Here is a 25871-nt window from a genome sequence, read left to right as displayed (position 1 = left end):
AGAGTGATTGTGCAACAGCAAAGACGAGTGTGATGCCCAGAACGCACTGTACTGTAGGTGACACTGACTGTACTGCAGCTTCATACCGCTTACTTACTCTGTGACCGTTCAGTGTGTGTGTGTGTGTCCATTCACCATCTTCTAACCAACTGAACAACTGTGTGGCGACATTTCTCCGAAACAACAAACAAATTCCATATTAACAAAATCAAACAAATATAGTAGCGATGAAACACAACCAGGTGCCCATTCAGTATATACATTGTAATCAAATGCATTACTATTTCCCATAAATGGATTCAACGGTAGACATTCCTACGTTAGTTTTAAATCCGTAAAGGTCATTCACTTCCTGTTCTGACGTCAATGTGCAAATAGTCTTAAAATAATTATACTCATACATGCAATAGTAAAGATAGTTTTTAAAAGTCTTAGGAGTTTTTAAGGCCAGTATATGAGACATCCTACAATAGAGAAACCTTTAGGCGAAGCAGCTAAAGTTTGCGTACAGCTGGTAGCCTGAAACCTTTCCATTGCAGAGGTGAGTAGCCCTGTTGACTTTAATCTGAATGACTTGACCCCTGGAGAGGTCAGTGCATCCCCTAAAGATAAATTAAAAGCTGGGAGTCTGGAAGAGAGTGACTTTAAATACTTAAAAAATAGTTGTCAACGTAATAAACTGGGCGTCTGTTTACTGATTTGGAGCTGATTTTGGGGCATTTTTTTCTAAATGTTTGGGAACGTGTGACAGTCGGAGGGTTATCTCGGTGCTGATCTGGAGGCCGGAGGGGGGCCTCGTTCCTCAGTAGGTGTCTCGAGGCCAGGGGCGGCTGCGCTGGCGGTTGTTTCTCTGGTTGTGACCTTGCTGAGCTTCGCGTTGGAGCAGCCTGTCCTCTGACTCGTGCCCGTTGGCACTGTGGGCACTGCCGGTGTGCCCACGGTGAGGGGGGTACATGTCCCTGTACGTGCGAGCATGGCAAGGGGAGGCGTACTCATCCTCCTCTTCTTCCTCCTCCTCCTCTTCTTCCTCTTCCTCCTCTCCGTCCTCCTCGCCCCCCCTGTGGCACGGGCTCCCCCTCCGGCCGCGAGACAGGGAGTCGCTGGCCTCGTCAGACGGCATGAGACTGTCCTGCTCCAGGGGGGAGTGGGCCTCCTCACCTGCCTCCTCCTCCTCGCCCACCAGGGCCACCGCCTCACAAGGCTGCGGCTGGTTCTTGTTCTGGTTCTGGACGATTCGAGGCGTCATGGAGGGAAAAGAAAGAAAGAAAGAAAGAAAGAGAATCAAAATAAAGCTCTGAAAACAGGACGGCATCTCAAAGTAGCTTCACACTCTCTGGTAACAGTTTTCATAGACAGCAAACACACAGAGGGTAGACAAAATAATGCAAACAATACATCAAGAAGGACTTTGAAGGAAATGCATCTTAAAACAACACATCACATGCCCACATGTACACTGAAGAAGTTACTGGTTGCTGCAATTGTTCCTCTTGTTCACACTGGCTGCAAACACTAACACTTCATTAAAGGTTTGCAAAAAATTAAAATAAAATTTTAGGTAAAATCTAAAATCTGTTTTTGTGTTTTCACAGACTGTGCTTCCTTGCTGAGCTGCAGTGGAGGGATATTTAGAAAAATGTTTAATTTTATCATTAATTTCATGTTGTTGTTTTTTTTACCATCTCCTAGTATTGCTCTAGGAAGAAATCTCTGCACACCCAGAACAACCAAGAGGAAATATCACAGCGACCAGTAACTGTTTCAATCTACATATGGACATGTCAGTGTTGTTTTAAGACAGACTTGGAAAAAATGTAAATACATGTATAAATTGGGGCTGTCAATCGATTAAAATACTTAATCGCGATTAATCACAAATTAATTGCACATTTTTTATTTGTTCAAAATGTACCTTAAAGGGAGATTTGTTAAGTATTTAAAACTCTTATCAACATGAGAGTGGGCAAATATGCTGCTTTAAGCAAATGTATGTATATATTTATTACTGGAAATCAATTAACAACACAAAACAATGACAATATGCTCAAATCATAACATGGCAAACTCAAGCCCGACAGCTGTCAGTGTGTCAGTGTGCTGACTTGATTATAACTTGCACCAAACTGCATGTGATTATCCTAAAGTAGTCATGTCTGTAAAGGGGAGACTCGTGGATTCCCAGAGAACCTATTTTCATCCACATATCTTGAGGTCAGAGGTCAAGAGAGCCCTTTGAAAATGGCGTTTTTCCTCACCAAAAAATGTAGCGCAGGTTTGGAGCGTTATTTAGGCTCCTTTGCGACAAGCTAGTATGACATGGTTGGTAAAAATCACAAGTTGCGTTAATACGTAAAAGAAATTAGCGGCGTTAAAAGGAATTTGCGTTAATGCTGACCAACAGCACTTGGCAATAAATCACAAAAGGAATCACAGCTTCCTTTAATTTTATTAGCAAGTATTAATAAAAATTAAAGGGGGCTGTGATTCACAGATTTTTGTGAATGCAGCACCTATGTTCACATGACTAACTTATAGTATAAGAAACAGGCTAAAAAAAGATTTAAACAGTTAATCGATTAACAAAATTGTTGCAGATCATTTTCGAGTGAAAAGCATTTGGTTCATGTCAACAGAGGTAGTTCATATTAAACTATTTATGAGTGCTGTCTCTATTTTTTTAGTGTTCAAAGAGACAACTAACTAACTCTTCTTTTAAAATGCTGTTTTAGAACGTTTCTAAAATGTGAAGATGTGGGAAATCATGACAATAAGGAGCAGCGGTCATAATCTGCAAGTAACAAAGAACTACTGTACATATAAAATTGTATATGGGGGTTGACAGTGTTAATAACTGTCATGCTGCAGTGTTGGTAAAGCCTCTTCAAAGTCCTTTTTAGTTTACAGTGTTTTGTCTGCATGTACACAGATTAATACTACAGACAGTGAACAAAAGAAATGCCGGTGAAACAGTTGAATGGATGGTCGGGAGGTTATTCCACAACATAAAATGTTACTGATGTTATGGTCTCAGTTTAGTGTTGTGTAAATTATGCATTTAGTTCCGGTGAAAACATTATTTAAGCATTGATCAAATGCTTTGGAGTAGCGTTGTCATTCAAGATAGCATTATGTGCCACTGTGAGCGGGGGCACCATTCACAAAGCATGCTGGGCTAAAGCTTCAACGCTGATTGAAAATAGAGAATAATGGTCCGATTTTGGCGTTTTAATACATACAACGTTTTATCATTTCCGAACATGACGTTCTCAGTTATGTCATTAAATTGAAGCTGCTTTGTGAATTTCCTCCCAGAAAGCTTGTGATTCGCCTGAGACCATCAACTAAAGGAAAGTAGGCGGGATGCAATGAAGAAAAAAAAAAACACACGTCATCTTTTCTGTGGTGAGATCCGAATGAATAAAATGCTGTTCATTCACTGTCTCAGCCGCTGTGTCATGTTCAGGTGTGTAAGAGGGGATTGTTGGGGTGCAAATATAAATAAATATATATATACTGTATAAATATATACAGTATATATAAACCCTACTACTCACCCCGTTTCGTAAGCGATCATTCAATTAATTCCTGTGTTTCAGAAAACTGCAAAAATGTTAAGCATGGATGAGTGAGAGGACAGACGAGACAACTGGAGACAAAACAAAGGAGTGAGAATCTGAGATGGGAAGAGCTGGTAAAGACAGTGACAACATACAACATGTTCAAAACAGGATTCCTACTTATTGAGTCATAAAATAGTATTAAAACTGCTTTTTTTTTTTAAACGGATGAAGTCGGACAAACTGACCTGGAGGCTGGAGATGGCAGAAGGCGGGGTCATCAGACTCTGCTCCAATAAGGGGTTCAGAGGGGTGTTGCCTGGCAGGTGAGTGGCACGCCAGTAGATCTCCAGGTATTCAGCCAAATGCTCACATGCATCTTCCAGCTGGTTCTCATCCAAAATGACATCAAACATATCCTACAAGTGAACAAAAAGATGAGAAATGATTTTTACCTCCAGCTGCTGATAAAATAAATACAAGTGGCACAAAAGTTGAATTTCCAAATCATTAAGTGTCACTGTAAAGGTGTACAGCTTGTAAACAGTGCACCACGTTAATGGGAAATACTGTATATCAATGGCAATAGTGTTTTTTTTTTCATATTATCTTACACATCAGTCAAAAGAAAAATCAAATGACTGCAGTAACGTGAGCTGCAGAGTGCAAAACCGTGGTAACGCTGTTAGCCTCACCCAGCCACCATATTTTCCATTATAACACTACTTTAGGAGCAACAGAAGTCAAACGGCGCTTGGCGGTACCACGCTTTTGCACTCTGCGGCTCACGTTACCGCAGTTTCACAAGCGTGTCGGAGAACTGCGGTGGCCTTCAGGTGAAACGTAAAAGACTCTCTCTAGAGCCAGAGTTTGGTTTGTCCGTTCTGGGCTACTGTAGAAACATGACGGAGCAACATGGCGGACTCCATGAAGAGGACACGCTCCCTGTAGATATGAAGGGCTCACTCTAAGCTAATGAAAACACAACAATTCTTAGTTTCAGGTGATCATACACTAATGAAAACGTAGTTATGAATATCATATTCCATTTTGTGCTGATAGACTCTCTGAAATGTTACACACTGTTCCTTTAAGCAGGTATAATGTTGACCATGTTCTCCATCTTAGTTCAGCATGTTAACATTTGCTAATTAGCACTAAACACAGAGTACAGCTGAGGCTGATGGGAATGTCATTAGTTTTCCAGGTATTTGGTCTCATATCAAAGGGAAGTCAAGTATTGAACAAATAAAAATTTTGACCCGATGATGACGCCAGATGAAAGGTCAACGGAAGTAGCACAATTCATTCATGAGAGTGTCACACTTTAAGGAGGGTGAAAAGAGGAGATGGCACACATCATCAACGCGTCATATCTTTGGGGTACAACACATGCACAAGTCTGCACAAGCAGACCAGCTGCTCCAGTTACACTGCGCATGTGCTCTACCCGATACCCCATGACCCGTGTCCCAGCCTCTTGGTCACACTCTGCCTCTGTGTCTCTCCGTCCAGCCACATTCCCGTTCATTGTCATTCTCTACCTGTCCACCAGATGCCCTCAGACTTCTCCCCCTTCCCTCATCAGCCCTGCAGGAACCCCTTTTCCCTCCAGTCCCAGTCACCTGACCTTCACCGCCCACCTGTTTCCACTTTTCCCTCCTTAGCCCTGCATCAGCCCGCCTCTTTGTGCTCATTCCTTGTCAGATCGTCAATGTTGCTTTGTGGTTTAGAGTCATCGAGCCTCTGTTATCTGTTACCTATTACCTGGACCTGTCTGTACCTGCCTGCCCCATTCCTGCTGTCCAGTGGATTCATCTCCTGTTTGGACTTTTCTACCCATTTCAGTGAGCTCATGGGCTTTTATTTTTACAATAAACCCCTCAACTGTTGCTGTTGGTGTGCCTCAGCTGCATTTGGGTCCTTCCTTTGCTGCCTCGCATTCACCCCCATGACAATGTGTATACCCAATTTCATGGCAACCATCCAGTAGTTATTGAGATATTTCAATAAAGACCAAAACTGTGAACCTCACAATGGCACTAGAGAAAAAGTCACCAAAGTTAGGCTTCATCCTCTGAGTACTATGAACGGCAGTATAAAATTAAATGTCATCTAATAGTTATTGAGATATTTCAGTCTGGACCAAAGTGGCGGACTGAGCGACCAACATTGCTTCCCCTAAAAAATACACCTCAAATGTTTGCAGTAGATGCTGCACACTCAACCCATTTTCTTCTTCACCTTGTGAACATGACATGTTCATAACAGATGATCAGATTGTACAGGTTTATTAGGGTTATTAGCAACCAAACATAATAGCAGTAGAAAGAAATCCTCCACTCACAGGGGGGCACTGAGAGAGTTTGTCTGCAGCCATCATCTGCACATTCAGGTGCTTGCTCTGAGACTTCCCCCTGGATTTGACCAGCCTCTGGAGCACCTGAGAGAAAAGCGGGGAAGAAAAAACGTTAAAGGCCAAAGGAAGATGAGTCAGCCTGAATTCACGAGTGAAGTAACCTGCTGTACCTTTGGTGAGGAAACTTTCACGTAGACAATGATGGGTGCGAGGGAGGTTTTGGACAGCTGTGCGGGATGGTTGATGGTGTCGGCGTCCAGGATCACCAGCTGCAGGGTTTTGGCGAGTTCAAATATCCTCTCGATCTCACTCTGAACCTCCGCTGCACAGACAAGACAGATTTGAGTTTAAACTCGTCGCTTCTTAATACCAAAAGATTTCCATGGGGACATTAGTCACCTAGGCTGGAGCGAGTGTTGGATCTCTCCATTATGGGTCTTTTGTTGAGGACAGATCTCTTGGCTAGAGACAGGTCGGCAGTTACACGGGTGATTGAGATTCTGCCGCAAATACAGAGAGGAAGAATATGCCGTGAGACTTTTTGATCAGATTTATTAACGGCCCGACTTTCCACAGCTACAGAGATTATTCTGTAATTTTCTCTATTTTACTGACCTTCCCTCAAATCTGTGTTTCAGGAAGTCAAAAAGAGCTTTCTGCATCATATCTGTCACCTAGGAGGGAAGATGAGAGGTAAGAAACAGACTTATTAAACACACACAGAACACAAACCTCCAAAAGAAATGATGTTTGGCTTTGATTTAATGTTAAGGATACCAAAACAACCAGATATAAGAAGAGCGTCCTTCCACACATCATCACACTTATCAACAGTGAAATGTACATGCTATCCATTACTGTCAAAGGTCAATCTAAGCAGAGGCTCTGGGCTGTATTACTGTACATACACATGTATACTGAGGTGGGGAGAGTAGCCAAAAACTTTACTCAAATAAATGTATTGTTACTTTATAAAAAAAACAACTTTGGTATTAAAGTATTTATTGAAAAAAGTAGTGATTAAATTCACGAGTAAAAGGAAAACAAGGCAAAAGTGAGCATGGCTTACATACCCCCGCTCACTGCTTGACCGCTGCTAAAGTAGGGCCAAAGGTTTTGGAAAAAATTCAAAAATTTTGGGCACCCTGGACATTTAATCCCCCAAAGGCACAACTAGACCACACTGTCGACCATCTGACCAAATTTGAAGTTCCTTAGTTAAATTGTGTCTGAGTTCTGCTCCGGACACAAAATTGGAGTCGGAAAAAATCACAGTTTTTGGCCCAAATTTCAAAATTTCAAGACGGACACGCGGAGCACTATATACCCCCCGACTACGTTGTCGCGGGGGTATAATAAAAATAGGTAAAGAAGTGAACTGTATTTGTAATCAATTTGCAATTAAATTGCATTTCATAATTTTCTAGTTAGTTCCATATTTAGCAGGACATCTTTTCTAGTCTTAATCTCTTGAATGTGCCATATCAATTTTCAACCGGGTATCATGCCAAAACGTGCAATAGACCTGCCTGTCCACCAGTGTCGCGATTATTACACGCGTGTGATGGTGCAGTACCAGCAGGGGACAAAAGCACTTAGTAAGGTTTAGAAAAAAACGCCATTGTTGGCCTTAAAATAAGTACGTAACTTAAGTAAAACACGTTCGGAAACAACGTAACACGAGTACGGAAAAAATGTCACGGACGTCACTAAAAAACACGTCACTAACGAAACTCAACAGTCTCAGACTGTTGGTAGACTTTGTTGGGCCCATCCACCTCCCATCCCGACCGCCATAATCAGTCTTCCTCACTTTTTATTCTACGTCAATAGCTCTGAGCGTAGCATGTTTACGCGGACGCATTTACATTACAGTCAGTACAGACTACATGGTGTACAAATGACATGCCTAAAGTAAGAACGGCGTTCTTATTGCACGCTTTAACTTGCACATTATCGTGTCATTCTTACGCCTTTTCGTGCGACCAGGTTGAAATTTTAGGCTACATCACTATAAAAAAAATGATTAATAAATAAATATAATGTGACAAATGTATGCAAATGTAAAGTTTTTCTCCTAAAATGTACTCGAGAGAGAGTATGCTGTATTAAAACTACTCCGACAAGTACAATTTACTCCAAAAAATACATGTAACATCTAAAATTCAACATTAAAAAAACTGTATCGGTTTGCTTCTCCTCCAGGGTTCAGCTCTTGACAGAGATAAGAAGATAATAAGTTAAATAATATCTTAAATTTAAAGATTAAAGGACGATGCATTGAGCAGGTTTCAGAAGTAAAACACCACGGCCTTATTTTAGATTCCTTGATTCTGATTTGAACAACAAAATGCAGCAGTACAGGAGCAGTTTTAACAGAGAGAAGTGTGAGGCAGTGATTCTCGGTCTGCTGGAGGTGAAATGGGGAGAAGCTGACCTCATAGCCCTTCAACGATGGTCCCACGAGGACCACCGGCCTCATAGAGGGCACCACGTCGTAGGGAGGGACGTGTTCCTGCCAGAAATAGGGGACGGCGAGGAGGGAAGGGGGAGAAGAACAGAGAGAGAGCAGGGGAGATGATAGGTGTTAGGGTTTGTTTGTTGTGAAAAGCTAAAAAACAATCATTAAATTGAGGACTTTTTCACACCACATAGAATTAAATTTAATACTTTTTTCACAGCCATAACTGTAAAAAAAGGCAGAAAACCAGTATGGACAATAAGGCCTACAATTATTTATTAAGTACATGAATTTAATGACATTTATATTATATATTTTGTCAGTACTTTACAGCTGTATATGATTTTTATTAATATAATTAATCTACTAACTTGACCTGGACCCAGATAAGTGGCTGGATAAACCAATTAAAAAATAATCAAGTGATTTAAGTTTCTCCTAAATGGACACTTGCCAATTATGAGACGATGATCTTCCTAGCTTGTGCAGTAATAATAGAAAATAATAATAATAACGCCACAGAAAAAACACCTACATGCACAATCCACTGTCACACTTGCACTTCTTTATAGATATATACAAATTAATATAAAAGGTATAACGTCTCATAACAGCTTGTTTATAAAATACATAACTAAACTTAATGTCTACGGCAGGCAAGAAAGAATATTTAAGGCCTTTTAAAGACTTTTAAAGACCTGCGGATACCCTGATAACGTGTCTTGAAGTTAAAAGTAAAAAAAACATTATTATGAGCAGATGCTGTGTCATCATAAAGTACCAAAACTTACCTGTTTTTGCTTCTGTTTGGCTTGTGAAAACAAGAAAAATAACAATCAATGAAAGGAAAAAGAAGACAGCAGAGGGAAAAGTAGTTATTTGTTCCAGCATAAATAAGAGAAGGATTTGTAGTACTTACATTCACCTGCAGATGGCGGTGTGGTCCTCCAACTCCCAGTCACCATGTCCCCTAAACTGGAGGAGTTACCCCCTGTTTTCCTGCAACAGCAACAAACTAAATTATCAAACTGATATTGTGGGAGTGCGAGTCCTCTGAGATGTTTGATACTGTGAACTGACCTTTGTTTCTGCTCGTGCTTGAGTCTCATGGCCTCCAGTCGTAGAGGGCTGGGGATGAACGTGATGTCAGCTCCCTCTTTTACTAGCCGGCCGATCCACCAGTCATTATTATACTTCTGTTAAGTTCAGAACGACAACAGCACCGCGTCACATATATCTCATTCTATGTAATGGAGGGGTTCATCATCATTAACAACACACGATCACTCACTTCTTTGATGTGCAGGAAGTCTTTGGCATCGAAATTGACTGCAGCTCCTTGGACAGGACAGTCCTCATCCAGAGCTCCGCAGTAACTCACATTCGTCTTTACTGCAAATGCTACAGCTTTGGACTGGAACAATGAGGAAAACACTCGTTAGTGATGGAAACTGCAGTACAAACGTGTAAGACTGGTTTGGACACGAGTCATGAATCTGGTAACTTTAGACTTTTGATTTTGATGTTTGCCCCGAGAACCAAAGACAAAACATTTCGTTACAAAACAAGAGCGCAGCAAACATACTCCTTATTTTCCTGACAACACATATACTTTGATTCAATCTGACAGCAGCCGATCATGTGGTCGACCTCGGATGATCACATTCGGACATAAAGACAATTCTGTGGTCAACACAGAACGGACACCAATACGCCAAACATGAGGCTCAAAACTGAAATGTTCAACCAACTTCGTCTAGTCTGGGAGTTGTAACATTATGGTCGCCTAAAAATGTCTTATTCAGCGTTCGTTTGTATTTAGCTCCACCCTCTAATGTCACTTCTGGTTGCAAAAATCAAGACGGCGACGGCCAAAATGCCGAACTCGAGTCTTCAAAACGGCAGTCCACAAACCAATGGGTGACGGCACGGTGACTACGTCCACTTCTTATATACAGTCTATGGTTTGCAATAAAACCATGAGGTGTAACGATTCACGGGAGACGATTGTATCGATACTAAGTATTTGCACCTTGTATTTAAGGACAGCAAACGTTATATGAAAGAAATTCGCTTTTTTCATTCAGAGAAAATTCCTTTCCTTTCCCCGTCATGATATCTATGTGCACGCAGCATCAGCCTCACGTATCCAGCCGGAGAGCAGACGGTCCACGAGACAAATTATCACGTGAGTAAAGTAAAAAACAAAACAGAAATTCAACTAACGTTAGTCTAACAAAGATTTAAAATGTTTTTTTCCGTATGTTTTCATGTATGAATAGACCCCTAAATGAACACTGTAAGCGAACTACTTGATTACTATAAGCAGACTATTTAAACAGCGTTTGTGAATGATTCTGTCCCAGGCTGTTTGATCACTATAAGCGGTTGATTACTGTATTATTGCTCTACCGTTTATATTGTAAATGAGAACAGAAGCAGCAGGTTAAACCACTGTTCATTTAACTTGAATAGAAGTTGGTTTATTTTATTTTTTGTTAAATATTGCACTGCCTTGTATCTCGAGAACTAAATCAGCGGGTCCTGCAGTTGATTTCAAATCATTGAATCGTATCGTATCGCTCTAGATGAGCCAAATATCGTCCTTGAATTGTATCGGAACCATGGAAATCGTATCGTATCGTATCATTGTAAAAACGTACCGTTACACCACTAAAAACCAGCATTTCGGCTGCAGATGTGCTGTAGATTTAAACTCTTTTGTTTGACTAAATTATGCCTTTGGTTCATAATTCTTTACAGATAGAAGGTTTAGAGCAGAGGTCGGTTCACAGCGACAGTTTTATGACAGATCAACTACACACCCTGTTTTCAAAAGGCAAATGGATCATCCTCTCGTCTGTTACACTGACAAACACCTGGCCAGATGTGCTCATCAAGAGCAGTATCTAGTTTATATTTAACATGTGTATCAGTGATGCTGCAATTTAAACAGTGTGTTTTACTTGTGTAAACATGCGAGTTGGAGGAGTTCAGTGTACGTCGAGAATAAAGAGAATTAGTTTTCATTAAGCTTAGGAGCAGTAGAGGCCCAGACTTCACCTCTACATATTTTGACTTAATGCTACAGTATGTAGAAGTGTAAATCGCTGTATGGCGTACCTTAGCTCTGTCGAGCTGCAGTTGTGCCTGGCGCTCGGCTTCACGCCGATACGCCTCGCGGTCCTCCTCTGCTGACAGGTCTGAATCCGACGGTCTACTGGTGTACGAATCAGCCGACCCCTGACGGGAGAGAGTCACAGGTGGACATATTATTATTTGTACTTAATAATTCCTTACATTAACACCATCTAGATTACTGAGCCGTATTACTATGAGGTTACATACTGTAGGTAGATGTACTGTTTCTGTTCATGCTTTCATCTGTCTTCCTGCTCTGCAGTCTTTGTGTGCAGGTGTGCATGCAAATACGTGTCTGTATTCATGAACACATTCATGTATCTACAACACAATGTGCTGCTCTCCCACACCAGCCAGCCATCCTCTGGAAGACCAAATATAGCACAAAGGAGGCAACTGCTTCCTCTTCTCTCCTGCTTGGCCCCAATCCATCCCATCATCCCCCACAGTGCAGCACATATATACATCCTCTGTTCCCCATGTTTATTCTCCAAGGACATCTCCTCATTAGCAAAATATATGCTGCCTATCATTTCTCATTGTAAGAGAGAGGTTTAAGGACATATCCCAGGGATGATGGGGACAGATAGATAGCACATAAAAAGACATTTTACACAAAGTCAAAATGGTTTCAATGGCTTGATAGGTGCTGCCGCAGCTTTTTATTCAAAAGTAAGGTGTAAGGTTTCCTGTGTTTATTTACTTAAATGTCTGCATCATAACCCTTTAGAGCTGAAACTATTAGTTATTTAATTGGTTCTGATAATCATTTAAATCTTCTCTAAAGCAAAAATGGGAAAAATTTCACTCGTTCCAGCATCTCAAATGTGAAACTATTTCACTTATCTTTCAACTATTAATCAATTAATTAATTAATCAACTATTAAATGAATCGCCTGAATTTTTAAGAAAAAAAAAGAAGAAGTGAAAACTCTTTGATTCCAGCTTCTTAAATGTGAATATTTTCTGGTTTCTTTAATCCTCTATGACAGTAAACTGAATATCTTTGAGTTGTGGATAAAACAAGACATTTGAGGACGTCATCTTGGGGCTTTGGGAAACACTGATCGACATTTTATAGACAAAACAACTAATCGATTAATCGAGAAAATAATCAACAGATTACACAATGAAAATAAAGAGTAGTTAGGAGTTAGTTGCAGCCTTGGTCTTATATAATGGTAACCTGAACATCTTTGGGTTTTGCACTGTTGACAGGAAAAAACAAGGCATTTCAAAATGACACCATGGATTTTGTAAAATGACGGGTATTTTTTACTATTTTCTGACATTTTATAGCCGAAAGGAATAATCAATAAATTGAGAAAATAAGACAGTAACCATGGTGTCGATTTCCAAAGTGAAAAACATAAAAAGGGGAAGAATATGAAGTGGTGATTTAGATGCAATTTGGGCACTGTGTGTGTGTGTGTGTGTGTGTGTGTGTGTGTGTGTGTGTGTGTGTGAGCTCTCCTATATTTGGTATCTATTTGGCTTCTCTGAAAGAACTCAGTCCTGAATCTGTCAGTAAAGAGAGCCGCTGCAGCAAAAACACACCAAGTTGGGCAACAGAGAGAGAGAGAGAGAGAGAGAGAGAGAGGTGAGACAGAAGGCAACCAAGAAATGAAAAAGAATAAAAGAAGTGATGAATGAGACAGAGGAGAAAATGCTCAGATAAACCTCGACTCCACGACACCATCAAGCATATTCTTGCAAATAAAGCCAGGTGTAAAGAAAACAAAAAAAAAGAGCACATAATACAGTTTTCACTTTGGTTTTCCTCTCCTCCAGAGTGCAGTGACTTAGTCCTGGTCATCCATCTTGCCAACATATACAAACGAATCCTCTGGAGGACCAATTAGCAACGGCACAACAAAAGGACATTCAGGCTCAAAATACCAAAAAAAAAAAGTGCCCTACATGAAAAACAACCTCCACCTTTAGCTTTCTCTGCACTTCACAATGCATACATGCAATCCAAAATGTTTTTTTTCCCACTTCAAGCCCCAGAGAAACCGCAAGCGAACACCTCTCCTCGTTTATTTGTGTGTGTGTGTGTGTGTGTGTGTCTGTGTTAGATAACTAGATCTGATTTCTAGCACTCACAAGCTCTGCAAGGCAACACTGCACCAGTGCCAGAGCAGCGCCGAGAGAGAGGAAAAGGAGGGTGAGGAGGAAGAACGGGATGGATAGAAAGAGAGAGGGGAGGGAGGGAGGGGTGTTGAATATCGTTGACAAGATATACTGAAAAGAGAAGGATGTGTACGAGGACGGAGAGTGACTGAAGGATGGCTGGAGAGACGGGAGAGTGTATAAACGATTTATACGACAAGATAAAGCGAGGCTATCTCGAGGGGAAGATGAGATTAGAACATAATAAAATGCTATGAAGGAGTGGAGTGAGACCTAGATATCTATCCTCATCCCAGATAGAAGAAAAGAGGGGGAACACAGAAGGAGGAGGGAGGAGGGAGAAGACCACGAGAAGAAGAAGAAGACACGGATAGAGATGGTCAGAGAGAGAAGCATACCTGGCTGATTAGGAGGACGGCGCTAGAGCCTGATAAAGACATGAATCTGAATTTTCTCTCACTGTAACGGCTTCACTGGGAACGCGCTCAAACACACACAGACATAAAAGTGGAATAAATATGGTGGTGGGCGCAAAGGAAAGGGCGTTATGTCAGGGAGCTGTTTAATGATGTTAGAACACAGAGAGCTGCCCGGGCTGTGATTGCTGTTCATTATTAATGTTTGGACATGACGCTGTGGACCTCTTGCCGCACATTGGCTACCTGTCAAATCCCAAAACAAAACAGTGTTACCACCAGAACAGAAAAACAGTGTGTGTTTTTGCAGGTGAAGCTGAGCTGCAATGCAGAGTGTAATGATGTGAGTTTATCGTCTCGTCTGAGGATGTCTTGTTTTTGTTTTTTATCTCCTCGTCTGGGGGCTAAATTTAACTCTGTTCCTTCCTATTCTGCTCCTGTGATTATTCTTCACACACTGCAACACTGATGGCCTCAACTCCGCAGGGAGGGGCCAACGAGGAAGTGTGTCATCCAGCTAGTTGAGTCCTCGAGAGGGCCAAGTCATCCTACAGTCTAGGGACGGAGCAGCGGGAGATTGCTGCGTTAATTTAATCACGATTTTCAGTTCAGTGGTTTAACAGTTCAAATGTGTTCTAATTTTCTTTCAGGAAGACATGTAGAGATGTCGTCTTCAATTGTAGGTTAATTAACTGGTTAGCCACGATGAAGAATGTCAAAGAGAGTGGGCAACCGGGTCTGAGAAGTGAAGCCAATGCTGAAAGGCTTTAAACTTGCATTCTTTCTAATAGCCAGCAGGGGGCGACTCCTCTGGTTGCAAAAATAAGTCAGATTGTATAGAAGTCTTTGAGAAAATGAGCCTACTTCTCACTAGATTTATATACTCAGTAAACATTGTAAACACGAGTTTATGGTCTCAATCACTAGTTTCAAGTCTTCTTCAATAAAGCATGATGTTCATTTAGTAAATGATGGTCCCATTTAGAGTCGAAATAGACCATAAAGCAGGGGATGCTTTAGGGCGTGGCTATCTTGTGATTGACAGGTCGCTACAACGGCGTTCCCATTCACAGTGTGTTTTCATTTGAAAGTTAATTGTAACGTTTTCGTCGCCTAAAATGTTTTATTCTGCGTTCGGTTATATTTAGCTCCACCCTCTCGTGTCACTTCCGGTTGCAAAAAAAACAAAAACAAGATAGCAACGGCAAAAGAGCAAGATGGCGACAGCTAAAATGCCGAACTTGAGGGTTCAAAACGACAGTCCACAAACCGATGGGTGACGTCACGGTGACTACGTCCACTTCTCATACACAGTTTATGGTCAAAGAGCAACTTTAAAGCTACAATTATTGATCAACATGTTATCAAAACCCAACAAATGAAAATCTAAATGCAATATGGGCATGTACCACTCTCAACTTGATTGACGGGTCTTTTGATACAAGGAATAACTCTAGACAACAAATAAATCTGTTATTAATATTATTAAAGCAGCGTTAATTGATTTTGGGGGCACTACTGGGCAGCACAACACACTGTAAACACAACCCTGGCATAGTATCACCTTATCAAATTGATATGCTGAGAGTGTTACACATCCAGCAGAGACACAGAGCAACATTAGCATTCATTTGGAGTCATGTTTGTGTCCACCTGAAGAATCCAAGTCAAGATGTTGAATTATCACTCTCCTTTTAGCTCTGTTTTGTCACCACCAACTCCTGAAGGAAATATCTGGCTCTTTAGCTGCTATATGCTCCACTATGTTCACCAGCTAGTTGCTAACTTTGTCTGTCTGCTGTTTGGTGCTGAGCAGGTAACGCACAGTTTGTTTATCAGGGCTTTTTTTGCTGAAAACAACTGCCTGTTGTGGTCGAAATCAACCATGTTGAGAGCGGTGAGAGTGAACCAAGAACAGTAAAGTTAGGAGGTGGAAAACCAAAACAATGAGCTGAAAGAGGCCGAAACGAGTCCGGTGATAATTCTCTCATTACACATAGTAATCTGATTCACTGCTAATATAAATGTGTTGATTATAGCCACATACGTTACTTTAGTTTATATCAATAATGTTTGTAAATTTACATTTATAACTCAAACTATTCAGTTATATGCGTGTGTAAGTACCTCCAATTGTTATAGTCCAAAATGACTCATTGGATATTCAATGAAGGGGTTGACATGTTGTCATTCACTTGCTTTAAACTCACCGAAGTTTAATCTCACTGTGAAACCACAGACAGTCGTGCGGTATTACATGGAGATTAATGTTTTTAAGTCCTCTACTTTGTTGTGGCACATCTTTCTAGACAACTTCTAGAAATTTCGAAAGAAGGAAATAAAACTGCTTTATACACAAAAGGTTTTAAAAAAATCACACTCGGCGTATATGTTTGTTAGAGTCAAGGAGCACAACAGTTCTTCACTCACATCTAGAAAATGTCAAACTATTGAAGACTCCAGACATCCATTGCCATTTGTTACATTGTCATGTATACATAATTAACTGGAGCCTCATCAGCTAAAATTTTGCCACTACAATACATCTGTTCAATGTCACTATCAGCCAATAATACTGGTGAACCGATAACCCGTCTACCCTCCTCACAGAGACGTTATACAAACACACACCGTGTGGCACACCAACTGGTTGCAGATGTTCGACCATCCGGCACACACTTCTGTTGAAACCTACCGGCCCAGTACAGCACAGCTACAGCTGAGGCTGATGGGAATGTCATTAGCTTTTGCAGATATTTGGTCAAAGTATGACATGATGACGCTGAATGAACAATTACAGGATCACTAACGTTACTGCAGTTCATCCTCTGGGGGTCATGAATGTCCGGACAAACTTTCATTGCATTCCATCACATAGTTGTTGAGACATTTCAGTCTGGACCAAAGTGGTGGATTGACCGACAGATCAATGTTGCCATCCCTAGAGCCCTGACGCTAGCATGGCCAATAACTACCTGGATAGCAGGGAAAGCACAACTCAAATATCTACTGCACACCTTAAAACGGTTGGTAGTAATATTGAATATATATAATTTGTAATAAATTGATTTTAAAAAACAGTATGTTATTTGAAATGATCTAAAATAAAATGCAGGGAGTGCATACTAATGCTAAAATCAAATTCCTTTGGGTTTATTTTGCAGGAGGGAGATTCTGCACAACAGCAGAATATATTATTCAGGAGGCTGAAACACCAGAAAAAAAAAACTGCAAGCTCCAGTGATTTGAAAATCCAGTAGCCAAATATCCAATTTCAAGAAGTGTTCGATTAACTGTGCGGTCGTAATTCAATGTCAGCAAGTTACACATGCACAGAGCTCTCTGATACACAACGCAATAAATCACTCTGTGGTTACATCAATAGCAAAGTCAAGTTCAGGCATACTGTATGTCAAATTGATCAATCACGAGAGTCGGCGAGGGAAACTGTGAAGCGTGCACACGGGGGTGACGGCAATCAAAAAGTAAAGCAGGTGAAGGAATGAGAAACAAAAGCGTTGTTGAAGAGGGGGAGGCGAGGAAGACAAAGGAAAACAGAGAGAGAGGAGCGGCGACAAATACGATGGAAATGCCACAAAAGAGATGAAGGAGGGAAACGGGAGGAGAGGGAGTTTCAGACAGGGAGAAGGAGAAGTCGACTGTGTCGAGAGTCATTTGTACTTACTCAGTTAATGTGGTGATGCTGCTGCTGCCGGTCCCTCCCTCTCTCTATACACTACATGCTGTAAAATGCAGACAGACTGTACTGTGTCCCGTCCCCTAACCAGGGACGACCTGCACTGGAGCCGGCAACACCTTCTTTTCTATTCTTACCCCACCTCATCCCATCCAAACACACACACACACACACACACACACACACACACACACACACACACACACACACACACACACACACACACACACACACACACACACACGCACACACGCAACAATGACCAACGCAGCTTTTTGCGTCACTTGATCAAACTGCCTCTCTAAATTTACATCCCATTCTTAGTTATTAAAGTCCAATTCAACATGCACAGGTAGAGAGGAAAACAGAGCAGCTGTTATAATCGCCGCACACAGCTCAAGATTTCTGCTCCTGCTCCAACCCCTCATGTCCTACATATAACACATACATCCACACTTATGGCAGCATACTGCTTATTGTATCCTGCTGCAGAAATGAGTCATACTCCACTGCTCCTCCATAGACACCCCACCCCTATCACAGACAAGAAACTATCTGCTCTGTTTGTGAAATCTACTCCTTCTGCATGAAACACTTTATCATATCACCTTTAGGGGGAGGACGGAGGACGGGGGACGGGGGGGGGGGGGGGGGTGCCTGTTGTGCAGAGAGAGAGAAGGTATAATGATTGACTAAAAAGGTGCTCGTGTGAACAATGAACCCACACATCACATCGCCTGAGGCCTTCAAAATGAGCATCATGAATATTTTAAGCCGTGCAATATTCTCAGGGAATCTGGAGATTGTCATTAAGCCCCCCGATCAGGATAACTAATGTCCCCGCCTGAAGAAGATGTCTGCTCAGCCCTTTTTTTTTCTATACTTCTCACTAACGTCTCTTAGACTGCTCCACATTCCCTCACGCTAATGGTGCTGTGCATGAAACTGAGGTATTTTTCATAATGTTTGCAATGACTCGTTTGGTTAAAAAAGGAATGTCATGCCTTAAAACCTTATGAGTGAATTTTAAAGTGGAACTTAATTTAAAGGGGACATATCATGAAAAAATCACTTTTTCAGTGCTTGTGCACATACATTTGAGTGTCTGGAGTGTCTACCAACCAGTGGGCTAACTCTGGATCTGAGAAGTGAAGCCAATGCGGAAGTGCCTTAAACTTGCATTCTTTCTAATAGCCAGCAGGGGGCGACTCCTCTGGTTGCAAAAAGAAGTCTGATTATATAGAAGTCTATGAGAAAATGAGCCTACATCTCACTTGATTTATTACCTCAGTAAACATTGTAAACATGAGTTTATGGTCTCAATCACTAGTTTCAAGTCTTCTTCAATACAGCGTGATGTTCATTTAGTAAATTATGGTGCCATTTATAATCAAATAGACCATAAAGCAGGGTATGCTTTAGGGCGTGGCTACTTTGTGATTGACAGGTCGCTACCACGGTGTTGTCCGGTCTGGGTGTTGTCCACGCTTTTGTCTTACAACTTTAACCCTTTCACAGCGTGTTTTCAGTTTATGAAAGTTAATTATAACAAGATGGCGATGGCCTAAACCAAGATGGCGTCGGCCAAAATGCCGAACCGGAGACTTCAAAACGGTAGTCCACAAACCAATGGGTGACGTCACAGTGACTATGTCCACTTATATACAGTCTTTGCTACCAACCCACAAACTGTGAAATAAGACAACCCAGTCAGTCTTTTGTGGGCTGTCTAGATCAGAAAACATGTGATTCAACAAACCATTCAGATTTGGCTCCCCTTCCTATGTCACATGCAGGCTCATTAGAATATATCGCCCACAGCATGAGAACTACCTTTGCAAAGGTGCACCATATTATTCACGCAAGCCAATCAGAGCAGACTGGGCTAAAACAGAGCGTTTTCAGACAGAGAGTGAATACAGGTATATTCAGACAGACAGTATGAGAAAAATAATGTGAGTTCTGAACATTAAAGCATGTAAACATGTTCTAGTAGAAACTCCAAATACAAGTAAAGAAGCTGAAAATGAGCATAAGTCCCGCTTAATGAAGAACTTTTTAATGAATCTACTTTCTTTTCAGCTACATTTTTGAAAATAAAAGATAGTTTTGAGTCATTTTCTTAAGCAAAAATGCCAAATATGCGCTGGTTCCAGCTCCTCAAATATGAGAATTTGCTGCCTGTCTGTATCATATATGATAGAAAATCAAATCTTTTTTTTGGTTATGGACTGTTGGTCACATAAAACAAGCAATTCTAGGTTGTCACTCTTGGCTTTGGGAAGTTGTGATGGCCGTTTTTCACTCCTTTTATCCACTACACAACATTTCATAGACTAAACAATGAATCAAGGCAATAATCTGCAGATTAATTGATGAAAATAATAATAATGACAGAAACAGTTAAGTGTAGTGGACAAAACATTAAACAAACTGTTGAATGCAGCAGGCTTGCTTCATGTTTTTCTTTTATTCACCAGAGATGCTTTACTTTTTTAGAATATAAATTATAACAGTTGATATTAGTGCAACTAACAATTATTTTCATTATTGACTAATCGTCTGATAACCGTTTGGCCTATAAAAAAAAAAAAAAAAAGCAATAAGAAGATGTCACATTGGGCCGGGGAACTTGTGACAGGCATTTCTCATTATTTTCTGATATTTTATAGACAATTAAGGGGCAATTGCTGATAATGTAACAGTCTTAGCTGTGTCAGTCACACAATAGTATTGTATCTCTCTAATGTTTGCCAACATTAGCTATGATAAGCTACTGCTCACACCAGTCCAAGTGAGGCAGCTGGGATCAACTTTTCGATTAAAGGAACAGTGTGTTGCATTTCGAGGGATCTATTAGCAGAAATGGAATATAATATTCATAACTATGTTTTCATTAGTGTATAATCACCTGAAACTAAGAATCGTTGTGTTTTCGTTAGCGTAGAATGAGCCCTTCATATAGGGAGCGGGTCCTCTTCACGGAGTCCGCCATGTTTCTACAGTAGCCCAGAACGGACAAATCAAACACTGGCTCTAGAGAGGGACTTTCATGATTTTACGTTACCTGAAGGCCACCGTAGTTCTCTGACACGCTTGTGAAACTGCGGTAACGTGAGCCACAGAGTGCAAAACCGTGGTTCCGCCACTTTACCGCAGTCTTGGAAAGGGAGGAGTGAGCGGAGGGGTACTCAGTTGGTTACAATCTGCAACCACACCACTAGATGCCCCCAAATTATGCACACTACACCAGTATTTCAACATTCCCTAAACTAAGGTATCAAAAAAGTATTGTTTTGGTATCAGTATCGAAATGGAGGTATCGTATTGGCACCAATATCAAACGTTTTGAAACAATACCCAGCCCTACTTGGACGTTGTCCATATTTGTTTAAAGCATATATGACTTTGAATATATAATTTTATTTCAGAGTTTTGTATATTTCATTATTTGTTATAAAGTTATATTTTTTCTTTTTAGTGATTTAAATGAAACTAATGCTCAATGGTAAGAATTTAAACTTGTACATCACAGTCTTGGGAAGGGAGGAGTGAGTGGAGGGGTTCTCAGTTGGTTGCAATCTGCAACCACACCACTAGATGTCGCCAAACTCTACACACTGTACCCTTAATTGACTAATTGCACTACAACTAACAATTATTTTCACTATTGATTAATCTGCCGATTACCTTCTTGATTAATTCTTAGGTCTTCAAAAGGTCATGAAACAGTGAAAAATATAAATTCCATTTTCCAAGTCCAAGTATACATCATGAAATTGCTTGTTTTGTACAACCACCAGTCCAAAACTCAAAGACTGATCAGTTTATGATCCATGACAAAGAAAAGCTGCAAATCCTCACATTTGAGAATCTGCGTGTTTGGTATTTTTATAGTTGCAGATTAATTTTCTGTCTATATCATCTAATCGATTAATCAACTACTTCATACTGTCACTGTGACATGTGTGTATGTTTTAACGTTATAATGAACTTCCAGATGAGCCAAAGATCATTTTCAACCGTCCTGAACAGTAAAGTTTTATTCTATTCTAATCCATTCTATCCTATTCTAGTCTAATCGTTTCACGTCCGGATTACGAAGTGGATACTGAGACATAATCTACAGACGGTGTAAAAGCCTGCAGGAGAGTCTCGTAGTTTCTGTCATTAGTACATCAGGCTCCTTTAAAGGGAGGGATATTTGAATCCTTCCCAACTCCTGACTTTCCCTCTTTGATGTGTCGAGGCTCATGAACTTTGGGGATCTAGCAGCGGTATTGGAATGAGCTCCGCATACTCAGTCCGTCTGTAGCCCGGTGAAACCTCTTGACTCCTCACAACCTGATTTGGGATCAAGTCATCCCCTCTGCTGGACTCTCTGTGACACTACAATCAGCTCTGCTTTACACTGATAACCCAAAATCAAATCGAATACATCCTCAAAAACAAGCACATGGAGGTAAATTAAAACTGCCTACATCAAACCAGCTGATCTAAATGAGACATTATGATTCATAGCATCCCTGCAGTAACACCATGAAGCTTAGAAATCAGTCACAGCTTTCTCTTAAATAACACCAAACCTCTATCTGAGTGTTCGGCACGTGCTTGACCTGAAAGCATTAATTTAAAAGAAACTGGGCTGTGTTGGGATTTTGATGCCATTTTTCAAGCATTTTGCTGCTCTCTACTGGGTCAAAACAGCAACTGAACCTGAGGAGGCAGCTCTCTGGATGAAGATGCAGAGCAGAGACATTCACGTACTGGATGCAAGGATAATAAATGCAGAACTACAAATGTCGTTTTGTAGCTATAGTTCAAAAGAGGAACCTTTGATTCCCCACCAATAGCTTTTACCTGAGAAAAATATAGGTGCTGCACCAAACCGACAAAACAATGCAGAGACACCTGTTCTGTTATCCTCAACCCCCTTATTGCTGACTTTAGAGCACAACATGGCCTACATTTCCCATAGAAGCTGCAGCTCATCCCTCCCACTGACAACCAGTGTGATAATCAGCCTGTGACTGTGATGTACCAATGCATGATGTAGCCTACAATGCATGCATAAATAAGGGGAAAAAGGAAGCCAACAAATGGCTCCGGGAGCTTCTCTTTTTTTCTTACCTGCCGTTTGATGAAGCTGGATGTTGTGTCAGAAGACGTGCTGCCATCCGAGCGTTTGAAGCGGCTCTTGCGTTTAGGCAACTTCCTGGGCAGCTGTGATGAAAGAGACATACACATGTGAGGGAATAAAGAAAGACAGATATACAGATAGCGTGAAACCAGCTTGCACTATGCTGATTTTTTTAAGGCTTTTCCTTTCCAATTCTGACAAAATAAAAGCCTTCATTTAGTGAAAACTGGTGCACCATAGCAGCCTTTGCCAATACCACATATATTTTTCTAAATGAATCCAGATCCACATAATGCTCCTGTGTAATGCAGGAGTAGATTTTTTCCCCCAGGCCTCTTGTAACACACAGTCCATTAATAAGAAAGCGTGGATGTTGCAGTGAGCATGCTGACAGGCCCTGTAGAGTCAGGCTACAGGTGAGTCAGAGTAATGGTCTTGCCTGCACCTTTAATACACCAATACAATTCAGCATATATTACTGATGTGTGCTGGTATTCCTACATTAGTTGCATAAGGAAATGCATTGAAATTAACAATAAAAAATATCAGAGTCAAGCAGCAAATGTATCAAATGGATGTTGCAGTGAGCATGCTGACAGGTCCTGTAGATTCAGGCTACAGGTGAGTCAGAGTCATGGTCTTGCCTGCACCTTTATACACCAATATACACCCATACAATTCAGCATATATCATGATACTGGTGTGTGCTGGTATTCCTACATTAGTTCAAGGAAATGCATTGAAATTAATAAAAAAAAACTGAGTCAGTGAGTCAGAGTCATGGTCTGCCTGCACCTTTATACACCAATACAATTCATGCATATATTACTGATGTGTGCTGATATTCCTACATTAGTTATCAAGGAAATGCATTGAAATAAAAAAAAAAAAAAGGCCATATCAAGCAGAGTCAAGCAGCAAATGTATCAAATGGATGTTGCAGGCCCTGTAGATTCAGGCTACAGGTGAGTCAGAGTAATGGTCTTGCCTGCACCTTTTATACACCAATACAATTCAGAATATATTATTATTATACTGATGTGTGCTGGTATTCCTACATTAGTTGCATAAGGAAATGCATTGAAATTAATAATAAAAAAAGGCCATATCAGAGTCAAGCAGCAAATGTATCAACATGTAAGGATTTCTTTATCCTGTGTGTGTATGAGAAGCATAATAACCACATGTGTGAGCCCACTTGATGATCTGGCTTTTCACCGATCAAGCATCAATCTGCAGTTTCAGTGAAGACGGAGGTGAAAAAAATATATAAATAAATAAATAAAAAAGTAGCTCTCTGCCAAACGCCTCAATCCCTCAACAACAAGTAGCACAAGACATTAGCTATTTTCTCTTCTCCACTTAACTCGTTAGATGTAGAATAATAAAAGGATAGTGTGTGTGGTGTATTTACCTGAAAATAGTGCGACTGAGAGCCTGTTTCCACAGCAGACAGAGGGTCTACAGGCGATTTGGACATTTTGAGTTGCACCATCTATTGAGAGCGCAGCGAGGCGGGCTGCACACAGCAGACATGGGTTACTGGTTACTGGAGGAGACAAGAGACACCAAATACATCTTAACATGCAGGAAAACACAGCCGGGGAAGCGGCATGAAGGGAGGAAAATATAGAGGGGAAAAAACCCGATTAATATCCGAGTTTAGCTGAACAAAATGTGTGTTATAAGCATCCACATCGAGGGGGGTAAAAATGTAAAAAGCGAGATGGAAAAAATGGTCCGTACTAAGTGTGAAGCTCTGATGGGGGTGTCGAGGTTGGATTAGCTGAAACAAACATCACTTCAAAAGAGGATACAGGTGTATAGTTTTAATATTTATGTTTTTAGAGGTGTGTTGTTTATATAAACACTGTATTTCCTCTCGTCTGTGTGCCATTTTTGTTTGTTAAAAGAGGATTTAAAACAGTAAACCACAGTCAAATATAATGTGGAATCTTCAAAGAGAGGATCTTTAAATTCATAATACAGGGGAGGTAGGCCTAGATACTGTACACACATAATACAGTAAAATATTCACATAGAATATAACATAAAACACTCTTCTTTTAACAAATAAAAGGTAGTAATATCACAGTGTAAAAATTATTATTGTAAAAGTACTTAGAAGTAAAAGGACTAATTTATCATTATTTATGTTTATTTATTTTATTTTGTTTTATTTATTTATTTATCTATTTTTTTTTACTATGATTATTTTTATTTTATTTGTATATTTGTGTGTACTTATTTATTTATTTATATTTATTTTTGTAAACTTGTTATTTTTGTTTTTTTTGAGTGCCCTCGGGGTATTGTCATGGTTGGGGGGCTGGTGGGATATCTATCAGTCCAAACATGTTTGTGCAGTGGATTGTCAGAGTTGTATTAACAAAATTAAAAAATAAACTCTGTTTAAAAAAAAAAGGAGGAAAAGTGCTCAATGCAGAATAATGCCCCCTGTAATTAGTGTTATATCATTAGATTATTATTCTTCATGCATGATTTTATTGTTGTAGTTGTTTGAGGTGAAGCTATTTTTTTTAACAACGTTTTTATATGACTGCAACTGATGATTATTTTCATTATGGATTAATCTGCTGATTATTTTCTAGAGATGAATCAATTGTTTGGTTTGTAAATCATCTGAAAATAGAGAGAAATGCCCATCACAAGTACTCATAGCCCAAAGTGACAGTAATCTTGTTTAAATAAGAGTATACAGCCTACGTACATCAAAATATATACTCAAAAGTAAAAGTACCCATTATACGAGTGATACATCAATTTGTAAGCATCATTTATAATTGCAGCTTGTAAAGCTGGGGTTAATTCCATCTACTTTATATACTTCTGGGTAGCTTAATCTATAATAATATATCATAACGTATTAGTTGGTTTCTATTTTCTATTAACAATCTGCAAAGTTACTAGTAATGCTGCAGTAGTAGTAGTGCAGTAAAAATTAAA

General features: G+C 40.3%; 1 protein-coding gene across 3 annotated transcripts; it reads right to left on the bottom strand.

The window, feature by feature from the left end:
- Positions 1 to 24651, bottom strand: LOC141772601 (voltage-dependent L-type calcium channel subunit beta-4-like). 3 transcript variants are annotated; one of them, XM_074643752.1, is made up of 15 exons: positions 24319 to 24542; positions 22895 to 22987; positions 11501 to 11620; positions 9669 to 9791; positions 9458 to 9573; positions 9297 to 9376; positions 9169 to 9188; positions 8354 to 8431; positions 6532 to 6590; positions 6316 to 6416; positions 6087 to 6238; positions 5905 to 6000; positions 3806 to 3976; positions 3555 to 3600; positions 1 to 1225 (listed from the first exon to the last, which is right to left on the bottom strand). In XM_074643752.1, exons 1-14 carry the CDS (start codon positions 24397 to 24399, stop codon positions 3571 to 3573), a joined length of 1320 nt encoding a protein of 439 aa, XP_074499853.1. In that variant the 5' UTR covers positions 24400 to 24542; the 3' UTR covers positions 1 to 1225; positions 3555 to 3570. The 3 variants fall into 3 exon arrangements, with proteins under 3 accessions (XP_074499853.1, XP_074499852.1, XP_074499854.1); XM_074643753.1 differs by having other exon boundaries at positions 1073 to 1225; positions 3555 to 3585; XM_074643751.1 differs by lacking the exon at positions 3555 to 3600 and having other exon boundaries at positions 24319 to 24651.
- Between the last annotated feature and the right edge of the window lie 1220 nt (positions 24652 to 25871).

Source organism: Sebastes fasciatus, chromosome 8 (assembly GCF_043250625.1).
Source record: "Sebastes fasciatus isolate fSebFas1 chromosome 8, fSebFas1.pri, whole genome shotgun sequence".
In the NCBI taxonomy this organism is placed as follows: Eukaryota; Metazoa; Chordata; class Actinopteri; order Perciformes; family Sebastidae; genus Sebastes; species Sebastes fasciatus.
This window is presented reverse-complemented; position numbering and strand designations above follow the sequence as displayed.